The sequence below is a fragment of the Canis aureus genome, chromosome 1, assembly GCF_053574225.1.
Source record: "Canis aureus isolate CA01 chromosome 1, VMU_Caureus_v.1.0, whole genome shotgun sequence".
NCBI classification, from domain to species: domain Eukaryota; kingdom Metazoa; phylum Chordata; class Mammalia; order Carnivora; family Canidae; genus Canis; species Canis aureus.
Window position 1 is genome coordinate 86,092,504 of NC_135611.1, and position 12,185 is coordinate 86,104,688.

At 40.9% G+C, this 12,185-nt stretch overlaps 1 protein-coding gene across 1 annotated transcript; it reads left to right on the forward strand.

Annotated features, from left to right (window-relative positions):
* Nucleotides 1-37: 37 nt before the first annotated feature.
* ZFAND5 (zinc finger AN1-type containing 5) lies at nucleotides 38-11,565 on the forward strand. The gene is made up of 6 exons (XM_077907126.1): nucleotides 38-586; nucleotides 4,993-5,152; nucleotides 5,577-5,688; nucleotides 6,325-6,428; nucleotides 8,889-9,014; nucleotides 9,916-11,565. The coding sequence occupies exons 2-6, from the start codon at nucleotides 5,002-5,004 to the stop codon at nucleotides 10,062-10,064; spliced, it is 642 nt and encodes a 213-aa protein (XP_077763252.1). The 5' UTR covers nucleotides 38-586; nucleotides 4,993-5,001; the 3' UTR covers nucleotides 10,065-11,565.
* Nucleotides 11,566-12,185: the final 620 nt, after the last annotated feature.

Sequence of the window (12,185 nt, forward strand, 5' to 3'; positions counted from 1 at the left end):
CCCGCCCCCCTCCCTCTTCCCCTCACTGCCGAGAGCCCGGCGGGGAGAGCGCGTCAGTCGGCCGGAGCGCGGGACCCGGGTGCACCTGGACTTGAGGCTCGCCCGCTCCCGGGAGCCACGCAACTTCCGCGGCCGTAGCCGAGGCGACGGAGAGCACCACCAGCGGGCCCTCGCGGCGCCCAGGCCTGCCCCCGCGCGTCCCGCTCGCCCTCGGAGTCGGCCCGACCCGCCGCCGGCGGAGGCGTGAGGCGACGACGGGCGAGTGCGGCGAGCAGCGATAGCCGCCGCGGCCTCCGGTCCCCCCTCCGCCGCCTCCGCTGCCCCCCCTCGCTTCCCTCCTCCCACTTCCCGAGCTCCGGCGTGTCCCGGCCACGCTCGGTGCTACTGCAGGAACAAAGGAGGACCCCGCGGCGGCGGCGGCAGCGGCAGCGGCAGCGGCAGCGGCAGCGCCACCTCCGCCTCCGCCCCGCTCCCGGCCCGCGGCGGCCGCTCCGGGGCGCCCGGCTCGTCCCTCCCGGAGGCCTGGGCCCGGCCCCACCGCGCCGGCGTCGCGCGAGCCCGGCTCCTGCGCTCCTGCCCCCGCAGGGTGAGTGGTGCGGGGCGGGGGGAGGGCGCCCGGCGGCTCGTGCCGGGCCGGGGGGTGGGAGTGGGGGGCACCGGGCGGCCGCGGGCCCCTGGCGGAGCCTCCGGGGGCGGGGGGCCAGCCGGCCGGCTCAGGGAGCACAAAGACGGAGGCGTCATCCTGCCGTCGTGGCCCGAGGTCCGGCGCCCCCGGCCCGCCCGCACCGGCCCCCGCTCCGGCCGGAGAACAATGCCCGGCGTGTGGGCTCCGGGCCTCCTCCGCGGCCGCCCCGGCCGCCTTCGGCGCGGCGCCCGGCGTGGGCAGCCGGACCCGGAGAGACAAAGGGGCCGCGGCGGCGGCCGCGCCCCCGGCCCCCTGCTCGCCGCACCCCCTCCCCCCCGCCCCCCAGGTCGCCGCCGCCGCCTCCGAGGAGCCGGTCCGAGCCGGTCGGAGCCGGGGGTCGGCGCGGGCCCGACCCGGCCTGCGGAGCTGCCGTTCTGCATGACTCAGTGGTTTTTGGAGGAGGCCCTGCTGCTGGGCTCTCCCGAGCCAGGCCTCGGCTTAGAGAGGGGCATGGGGGGACCGATGGGGTCCGGGGCTTGTTCGGAAATCCGCTGGAACGTGGCTGGGGGGATCTTCTGTCGTCGTGGTTTTAGTTTTGCCAGCGTCGCTGCGTTTTTCGCCCGAGATCCCTTCCATGAAGGAAATGGAGCACCTTCCCCTTTGTTTCGTGCATTTAGGCTGGTGAACGTGAAATTCTTGCTCGCTTTCCACGCACTCCGTGGAGCTGTGTTTTGAGGAAAGGCCCATGTTATTTTTATTGAATGCCTTCTCAGAATCTGGTCTAAGGACATTAGGATAAAGAAGTGTGTATATAGGTCACACAGCCCCTGGTTTTAAACCTGGCTTTGGGGTAATTTACAGACTTGGAAACAAACTTAAAACTTGATTTTATGTTCCTTATTTTTTTAAAAGTAGGATTTTAGAATTTAATGGGTGAAAACGTTGCAATTTTTATCTTACAAGTTTTTTTTTTTTAATGTTTTCCCCCCAAAAAAATTTTTATTGTAGTTATTCTCTATTTTTTTATCTCAGGCCCGGTATTAAGCCTGGAAAGGAGACTTTAAAATTAATAAGAGTAAATCTTCCTTTTGGCAAAGAGAGAACAGATGCGGAGAGTAAGGACTTGCCCAAGGTCACTGGCTTTTAGTTAGAAGTGAAATAGAGACTGGAACTCCCGTCTCAAGTCCAAGTGAGTAGGCATTCTTACCATCTTCTAACCTATGCACCTGAAAACTAAATTCTATAGGTGCAAAAAGCCTTTGTTTTCTTCATATTTGAGGCTGGAGAGTTTTTCTATTACATGCCTAGGTTTTGGCTTTCTTTAAACTATGAGTTAGAGGAAGCCACAAACTGTAAAAATACACATTTCAGCTATACAAAGTATAAAAATAAACATTTCCTCTGTACCTGATAGAGCTGACCCAGGAATGCACAAGTTTCTAACAACAAAACTTTAAGGTACTAAATAGTAATGATGATTGTTTTTTTTCTAAAATGTTACCAAGCAGGAGGGAAACAGCACCTAATGGCAAACTATCCTCTCCCCCAAATTGCTGCTAAGCCAAAGGATTTAAACATCAGGATTTTTTTCTGCCTGGGTGCTAGTTTTACTGTGCTCGGTTTTTATAAACAACCCTGACCGTTTTGGCTTCGTGAGCGATTAATGATGCATCTTCTTAGTTGAATTTGAGAGATTGTTCGCTGGCCCTCCCTACGTTAAGAAGAAAAAGAAAATTGTAGCAGCCTTAATGGTATATCTTTTTGTTTTGTTTCCCACAATATTAGATCTATGAACGCAGCATCCTTAGTTCTTGAGGTTGTGTAGGAGTTGGCAAGCTCTAAGATATAAATAGAAGCTGATTTCAGAGGCCCCTGTTGACTAGGCTTTATGTGAGAGCCTCCATCCAGCTCAGCCTGTCACATTGCAGCCTTGTGACAGGCTGAAGCGCTCGCCCATGTGATCTAAGCTTCTGAGAAATATTAAGGCAAGCTTTGCACATGTGATGGTGTTCAAAAGCTGGCTTTCTAAGGGGGGAAAAGTCTACAAGATGGGAAGCTGTGGAAAACTGATGTCTTGGGGTCTCTTGTGTCTCCCTTGCAGGCTATTTATAGTGAATTGAAAGTAGTTGTGTTTTCTGAAGAAGGAAAGGTGGGATACTTGACAAGTCCAAGTGGGTAAAATCATTGATGAGATTCCCTCCCTCTTTTTTTGTAAAAAAGATTGTAAGACTTGGATTCACTAATGTTAACATGGGATGACTAAAACTTAGACCGATTTGCTCTTATAAAGCCACTGTCAGATGACTCTGGAGGTTAGTATAGAAACTGAACTAGCAGAATTCTTAAACTGGCTTCAAGGAATGAACTTTGTGCATAGGGCTGATTCCCACACATTTGGGTGGGGGGCATGCAAATAAATGCATACGTAATTTTATTATTTGAAGCATTTTTGCCCGTATTAAAAAATTTTAAAACCCAGCTGAAAATGTTTATTAATAAACTTCATAAGTGATGTTGAAATGTTTACACTACCCTGCTCCAAAATGAGTCAGCTAAATTCCACTTACTATTTAAAGAGACCGTGTCTACTAAATTAGTACTGTGTTTGAAGTAAGTTGTGGTTCTCCATCATCCTCCATATAAACTTGATTGGCTGAAATACTTCTTTTTGCTAACAAAAGGAAAGATTACTATCATTTAACTGAGAAATATTGACAGGATTCTGGCCAGGTGAAAATTGATTAGTCCTCTAACCCCTTTTTATGATTTTGATAAGAAGTGTTAAAAACTTGTTAAAACCTTGTTTTTAGTATTCTAATGCATGGTAGTTGGGAAAAGCCATATGAATTCTAGAAGATGGCAATCTCGAACTTGAAGTACTTACCTGCACTTACTTGAAATGTTCGGAACTCAGCAGATCATAAGTAATCTCTCTTGTCAACATTAAGGCACATTTAAATGACAGTGACCACAAGGTATAGCACACAATCTCCCTTTGATAAAGTGCTCTCAAATACGCTTTTTTTGGGATCCCTGGGTGGCGCAGCGGTTTGGCGCCTGCCTTTGGCCCAGGGCTCGATCCTGGAGACCCAGGATCAAATCCCACGTCAGGCTCCCGGTGCATGGAGCCTGCTTCTCCCTCTGCCTGTGTCTCTGCGCCTCTCTCTCTCACTGTGTGCCTATCATAAATAAATAAAAATTAAAAAAAAAAAAATACGCTTTTTTTGGTACATATATATTTTAAGGTGATACGGAAACTTTCCACAGTTTAAATTTTTCTTTATGTGTATTTTCACTTAGGAAAATTTACTGAATTTAGGATAGCGTTACTATATTTGTGCCAATTTTAAAAGTCTTCCAGAAAAACAAGGTATGCTTGCTGTATGAAATTCTTTCTGATAACCTAGCATTGGATATTAATCGTTATTAAAGGTGTGTTCACATTTGCTTTATTTTGCCATATTGAAATAGAGCTTTCAAAGGTTTCATTTTCTGATGTGAGGAAGACAAGCACTTGTGAAAAGTTCTAATAGAGCCTTTGGCTGGAGAAATATATAGCTGATAATTTGTGCATTTGCAGGTTTCTGGGCACTGGCTTTAAAGTATTCAGACCCAGATTTCACACCTCTAATGCAGAACTTAAAAGGAATTTCATGAGTAGCTGGACCCCTAAATTCTTAAAGAGCTTCATTTGTTGGTGTTGGTGCTAAGGTAACTGGAAACGCTAGATAATCTACCAGCTCTCTTTTCAGTGTTCTGTAACAGTGTTGGCAACATTTTTAAAAGTACAGTTCTACCTCATAGCAGAATTGTTGAATTACTGGTGAGGCCAAGTATGTTATAAGGTATTTTTTAAGAACGCTTTAGAGCTACATCCAACATACAGCCAGTTTAAAGAATCACCAGTAGCCATCAGGAGTTGGTACTTAATTGTGATCATTGTAGGTCTTTTTTCATTTGTAAGTTCCGTTTTATATATTTTTAGCCAGTTGAAGTATCATTTGATATGGTCTTGTCTGTAGTGCAGGAAAGCAGAAAAGTGACTTTAAGAAGCCAATTGCCCAAATTGATTTAAATGTAATTCTGATATCTGGCTGAGTGACCTTTTCAGAAATTGAAACAAAGATCATAGTGATAGAAGAAGTAAAAGACCATTTCTTTAATGCCCATTGTTTCATAAAAGCAACAAATGTTCATAATTTTCTTGGCCTGCTCTTTTTAATGATTACCATAATTTAGGCTTTTGTTAGAGACAAACTTGTTATTTAGAAATATCAAAGGTATACTGGTGGCTATCATACTAATTTAGTGATTTTTACTTTGGTAACATGCTAATTTCTAAAATTTTATTTTTGTTTTGTTTATAGCAGAAAAATATGGCTCAGGAGACTAACCAGACCCCAGGGCCCATGCTGTGTAGTACAGGATGTGGCTTTTATGGGAATCCTAGGACAAATGGAATGTGTTCCGTTTGCTACAAAGAACATCTTCAGAGGCAGCAGAATAGTGGCAGAATGAGCCCAATGGGTAAGTTTCCAAGGAAAAATCCATTTGAAGACTGGTGGACAGAAAATATAGAACCAAGAATTGGGGCCTAAGACTGGGAATCTATGCTGGGAGCCCAAGGAAAGAAGACCTGAGAAAAGCTTGAAACTAAAGCAGCAGCCCAAGTACTTGGCACAGCTACATCAGGAATGAATGACTATCTACAAGCATTTTCTAGTTTTTTTCATTTTCCTTTTTGAGGTTTTGTTTCATACTTATGGTGACTGGATGTGACTCTTTCATAGATGTTTTTGTTTGGATACTCATTTAATTATAGGATTCTGCAACACAGTTGAAGTGCTTAAATCACTAACCTAATTAAATGCAAGTATTTGTAACTTATTAATAGTCTTGATACTGAGTGTTTGTAGTGTTGGTCTTTCTTACAAATCCTTTTTTTAAATAGGAACAGCTAGTGGTTCCAACAGTCCTACCTCAGATTCTGCATCTGTACAGAGAGCAGACACGAGTTTAAACAACTGTGAAGGTGCTGCTGGCAGCACATCTGAAAAGTCAAGGTAAGATTGATCATTTCAGGGTTTTTACAACATTCAAGGAGGAAATAAAGATATCCATGCTATCCATACCATTCTAATTATGAATGTTCATATATAATGAGGACGTTAATACATCAGATGCCCTTGGCTTTGCTGGTGTTCCACAATCTGGGATTCCAGGATTCTTTTAATACCTGATCTTACAGGTCATTGAATAGAAATGTATATTACAACACACTCCATGATACTCTCAAAGATGCTGTGTTGAGAAAGCTGTGCTTTTATTTTCTCATAATTGAGATTTAGGGATTGTAGAGAGTATGGCTCTGCAGACTATATTAGAATGCTACACATGGCATTTTGGCAAAGCTGCCCCTTTTGCCCTGAAATTACAGGCACAGCTAAAAGTTCCCAGTTGGCTATAATAGAATATGGTAACCTATACAAATATGCAGCCTTGAACTGATGAGCCATTTATCAAACTTCTTTATTCTCAACCATGTGTGCTGGGCATCCCATACTCTTAAATTTTTAGATTATTTAGCTCCATTTGACCATGTTGGAAATAATACATAATTTAAAGTTGAACTGACAACTTACTATCTCGCAAAGAAGTACCCTTAACATCTTTAAAAATGTTTGCTTGAACTCAAATAGAAATGTGCCTGTGGCTGCCTTGCCTGTAACTCAGCAAATGACAGAAATGAGCATTTCAAGAGAGGACAAAATAACTACCCCGAAAACAGAGGTGTCAGAGCCAGGTATGCTTTTTGTTTAATACTAGTTCCATTCTGGATTTGGTAGTACAAAGAAGTGTTGGTGAGGGGATTATTTCCTTCCCATCGAAGGATTAAATTGGAGAGAGAGCTATAAAATATAGGCCAAGCAAGAACCACTATCTTTAAAGTCTCTCAAGTATAAAATAGTCTTTCTTCACTCTTCTTTCTTCTCTACCCATACCCCTCTCCTTAGACCCGTCCCACAAATCAGCAAAATTTATAATCTGGAGACTGGAAATGTTAAGAATTTAATGAACTTAAAAGGTAGTTTGTCAATATATTTTAAAGGTCTCTAAATCACTTGAGAAAGTATTACTCGTAAACAGGAAATTATATAGATTTAATTTCAAAACTGTAAAGAAAGCAGTATCAGTCTTGATGTTGTCAGTATTGTAGAAAATATTCAGAACAAAGAACATGTTGAACACTAATAAAAAACTTCCAAATTGAAGAAGTGTAGGATCCCTATCAGATTTTGTGAGAGTTTAAAACTCAGTGTAGAAAGGCTCCCCCCCCCCCCCCCCATTTAGTGCCTTTGAGTCTCTGCTATGTAGCTCTCATGTTGCCAGAGATTGACTTGTTTTGAATTACCTATGCTGGACCCTAGAACAAGTATCTCCATACTCTTTAGGGCATGTAATTCATTTAATCAGTTTATTATTTCCTGCTGCAATGTTGACTGAACACATTAAAACTTTATTGTGAGGAAACAATATTTGTGGATATGTAATCTGCTTTGGAGGTTGGCTTCTGCTAACATCATATAGCAAAGCTTATGTGAACTATAGCAATGTTAATCTGTGAAGTTAAGGTAAAAATTCTTGAGTTCAGCAGGTGAATCTATATTTAACATTTTGAAATGAGTTCAGTCCTTCTGAGAAAGCTGTGACCAAATTAGTGCATTTGTGAGGCTTTTGTTCTGTTTGGGTTGTTTTTTTTTTTTTTTAACACAAAATTACTCTGACCTTGGAATAGTATTCTTGGTTTAAATCTGTAGCTAGCCTCTGTAATTATTCTTTCTTAGGCATTCTATAGTTTGTCCCTCTTTGCCTCTACTGAATCTTTTTCCCTTCTTAACTCCCCTTCCCTGTATGTCCCAGGAATCATTCTTCAGTTTACTTATATAGCCAAGGAAGTGGCTATCTCACATACCCCTCCCCCAAATATTCCCATAGGTTATTCCTCACTATCTTACAATCAGGAAAAATTGTATTGAGGTTGTCATAATAGCTACTAGGATAAGTAGAAGGTAGAATAGTATTCTTTTAGTCTAATATTAAGCTATTACACTCATCCAGTATGTTACTAATATAAATGAATTACATATTGGGAGAGTTTGAGTAAGCTGTCCTGAAACCTATTCAGCTTGCTCTAGATTTTGGATTTATGCTTATAACGTTAGTGCTGGCCTATTGTTTAAGCAATAATTTTAGCACTGCATATTTAAATTTGCTATTCTTTGGGTTTGGATTAATATTAAAACTCCGTGTTTCTGGTATAGTTGAATTTTATAGAAGTAGAATTAAATTTGGTATTTTTTAAATAACTGGTAATGTGGGCTTTAATGTAAACTGTAATTTTTTAATCTTCATATTGACAAGTTTATATGAATTAAAATTTAAAGCCCTTTTAGGTGGAGAAATAGGGACTTGTTTCTAAAGATCATATCTTTCATTGTCTAAATCTCATACCCATTTTAGATCACTACTGCAATGTAAATAAAAGCTGTGCTTTAAAAATTATGGTTTTGCCTGTGGACTCCTTAATAGTCAAAATTTCACAAGTACTTACATAGTCCTAAAGACTGCCTGATCTTTCAAAAAGTTTTCTAAGAACTGTTCAGATTTTCTACATTGACCATATAAAGCACTTGTTAAAATGGCAAAATGAATATTGTAAAATATTGGGATCTGAAGTTAATTAGGGTTTAATGATTTGAGCTTGTTGAAATTTGCTGGATTTATCTTACAGTCTTTTGTATCACTATAAAACCAAAATGACTTTTTATAACCAAGTACCTTAGGAGTTGGCGACTTGATATACTCAGTAATACTGAAGGTGAACTGCCCTAATTAGGAAATTCACGATTAGTCCGTTGCAATATGGGAAAACTGGGCATATGACCAACATCTCCCAAGTCTTTAAAACAGGATTTTGTTCCCTAGTACTAGCTGTTAAGAGTGAGTTTAAAGGAATTTGAATGGAGTAATCATTTTACAGCATTTAGAGAAACAAGTATATGTTGACTGGCAAATTCTCAGATTTGAAGGAAGTTTTGATATTAAAGTAGAAGATTCTATTTAGAACACATGTTTTTAAGAAAGGCTTCATAAATATTTTCACTAAAAATCATACTGTTTCTTTTACATTTATTTTTTTACTAAAATAACTGTTAGCCCGTGAACTCTTAACAAATAGCTCATTTTCACCCTTGTTTTTCAGTTGTCACTCAGCCCAGTCCATCAGTTTCTCAGCCTAGTACTTCTCAAAGTGAAGAAAAAGCTCCTGAGTTGCCCAAACCAAAGAAGAACAGATGTTTTATGTGCAGAAAGAAAGTTGGCCTTACAGGTATTATGGAACATTTTTTTTTTTCTAATTTATTTATTCATGAGAAACACACAGAGACAGAAAGAGAGAGAGAGGCAGAGGGAGAAGCAGGCTCCACGCAGGGAGCCCGATGTGGGACTTGAACCCGGATCTCCAGGGTCAGGCCCTGGGCCGAAGGCGGCGCTAAACTGCTGGGCCACCGGGGCTGCCCCTATTACGGAACATATAAAACAATGCATATTTTATTGGTAGAGTATAATCAGGAGCTCCGTAAGAGACTGGTCAGTCTTAACACCTGTAGCAAAATGCCTGACTTTGAGGAACAAAGTTTCCAGAGTGGACTAGAAAGCAGGCAAGATGTGGGGAGAAATTGGGTTTGATTTCCATTGTTTCTCTAATCCTCTAAAACTCTTTATTAGCTTCAGGCCTTCTGAATTACTTTGCTTTATTGGATTGATAAAAATTCATCCCTTTTGATTCTTTCTTTTCTTTGTTCTGAGGGAAAGGTAGCTGAACTAAACAGTAAGCACAATCTTTGAGCCAGGCAAAAAATGTTAAAATACTTTTTAACTGTACCTTTTAAATCTCAGAACCCTATGGTTCTCTTTCCCTAGTTTTCACTTGAGGAAACATTACCCAGTTTATGTGTGGTAGGAGTTGCATCCAGCTCAGTCTGGCTCCAGACCTAGGTAGTTTCTGCTCTATGGTATCTACAGGACTTACTGGAAGGATAGTTACTTGAATTTCTCACTGTGTCAAGAGACTGAAAGTTCTTTCACAATTGAAAGTGGCAGACTCTTCTTTCATGTTACAGAGAACCATGAAAATCTGGTTCCTTTTCTATAGTGACTGAGGCCTTGCCCCCCCCCCCCCTTAATTACTGCAGATTCCCAAGTGACTCTACTTCCTCTTGTGTATACAGGGTTTGACTGCCGATGTGGAAATTTGTTTTGTGGACTTCACCGTTATTCTGACAAGCACAACTGTCCATATGATTACAAAGCAGAAGCTGCAGCAAAAATCAGAAAAGAGAATCCAGTTGTTGTGGCTGAAAAAATCCAGAGAATATAAATTACTACTTGTGAAGAGACTGAAACTTTGTTTTTATTTTAATATATCGTAGGAAAACATTAAAGAGCAGATGCATGGCCATTTTCCTTTGATGTTCTCCAGAGTTTTACTTTACACTTGTCTGTCTTATAATTGAAATTTTAGGATGTTTGGGTGTTTGTTACAGGCAGAAATGGATAGATACAGCCCTACAAAATGTATATGCCCTCCCCTGAATAAAATTGGATGAAAATCTGCACAGCAAATTGAAATACACAGACGATAGGGACAAAATTTCGTTCCCACGTGCCAAACATAATACATGAAATCTCTGCATGTTTGCAGCATATCTGCCTTTTGGGAATGTAATCAAGGTATAATCTTTGGCTAGTGTTATGTGCCTGTATTTTTTAAAAAATGGTACACCAGAAAAGGACTGGCAGTCTACTTCTACCATAGTTAAACTTCACCCTGTTAATTTCCACAACGTGTTCTTTGGAAGCAGGAGGAAAGCTATAAAGAGGATCAGACCTTTCCATGAAACCAGTATATGGTGCCATATGTAAGCCTGGTTAATTTGTCTTCTAAAAGCTGTCAAATAAGACCTACAAAAGGTAAACATCGCAACTGGTTATCATGAGTAAAGCCATCAGGCCAACAGGGTCTTGAGCTATCTTTGGAGCTTATCATGCTGGCCTGCACCAGAAGATGTCTGCATTACTCTCATTGCTAAAAATGTTGCGTAGCACAGAACTGCACTAGGATTAATTTGTTTACAAGAAGAAATTAAAACTACATTTGGTTTTTTTACATACAGCAGCTCTATCGAATAACATGCATCTGAATTTTAAGTTGCAAAGGTATCTGAAAAGTTAATTTTTCATGTGCATCTTTTGTTGAATGTTTTGGTTCAAGAAAGAATGTTCAAAGCTTTTTTCAAGACTTCAGTTCTTAATGTAACTGTACCCTTCTGCATGGAGAATCATAACCAACATGGCTGCAGTAGACTTCTTAGCGGTATCCAGCACCACTTGCAGAGGGCTGCTTTATCATATTAATTGTACTTGGGTGTAGGACTCTAGTGTTCTTGGGTGTATTGCATGGGCTGCATTATCTACAGCATTGTACAATAACAACTAGAAGAGGCAGTATACTTCACCGATGCTTGTCTGGTAATATCACTTCTGTGTTATAATGGAAGGTTTTTGTGATGTATGAAACTTGTGTTTTTTTATATATAAATGAGTATAGTTAGATTAGTATTGTGGTAATGCCTGTTTTCATCTGTAAATAGTTACGTATGTACACGAGGCACTACTTCTGATTTATTGCAGTGTTCAGTCCTAGTTTTTACTTTAATTAAAGCATTCAGTTTTGCTTTCAATTATTATGTACCTTAGTTCTGAGTTAGATCTGCAGATGTGTACAGATAGTTCATATTTATGTATTGCACATAATCATGCTATTCAGCATTGATGCTATATTGTATTATGTAAATAATAAAAGCCATGTACAGAGGGAAGCTTCCACTTGTCCATTGGGTTTTTAAGCCATAGTTAGCAATCATAAAGGGGAATAGTTAGAAAACGTTTCATATTCAACCTTGTAGTTGTGTATGTAGACTTTGCATGGCTATATTGTAATTTTTTTTAATTGCCATCCCTGAACATGATGTGTTCAAGTGAGAACCATAAGTTGAATTTTGTGAAACTTCAAGTGTGGTACACCATAAGCAGTTTGTTTTTGCAGAAACGAATAGGTACTCTTTAGGATCCCAACCATCTTAGAACTTGAGAAAGGAATGGAATTTTAACAACTATGGGCTACTTTTTCCATTTTATTTTGCTTTACTGGTGACATTTTAGACATGACCATTTGTTTACAAAAACAGGCATAGTTTTATTTCTGTTTTGGGTTTGGTTCTAATGTAGAGATGGGCCCATGGGGTAGCTGAAGCCAAAAGCAGAACCAGAACTTTTCAGTGCTAGAGTTTGAAATTGAAATACCCTGGTTCACTATTATCTGTTACAGTTCTTTGGGTGCTGTTACCTTTGCTCCAACTGGGGGAAATCTATGAGATAACAAATCTCCTGAAATATAAAGGTATTGAAGAAACACAGTTGAGGTGAAAATTACGGTATT

What these genes read in the sequence shown, in the direction of transcription:
- ZFAND5 (XM_077907126.1), top strand. Translation starts at nt 5,002, where the DNA reads ATGGCTCAGGAGACTAACCAGACCCCAGGGCCCATGCTGTGTAGTACA. An exon ending in AGCACATCTGAAAAGTCAAG is followed by an intron (nt 5,689 to 6,324) that starts GTAAGATTGATC and finishes GAACTCAAATAG; the next exon opens with AAATGTGCCTGTGGCTGCCT. An exon ending in AACAGAGGTGTCAGAGCCAG is followed by an intron (nt 6,429 to 8,888) that starts GTATGCTTTTTG and finishes CTTGTTTTTCAG; the next exon opens with TTGTCACTCAGCCCAGTCCA.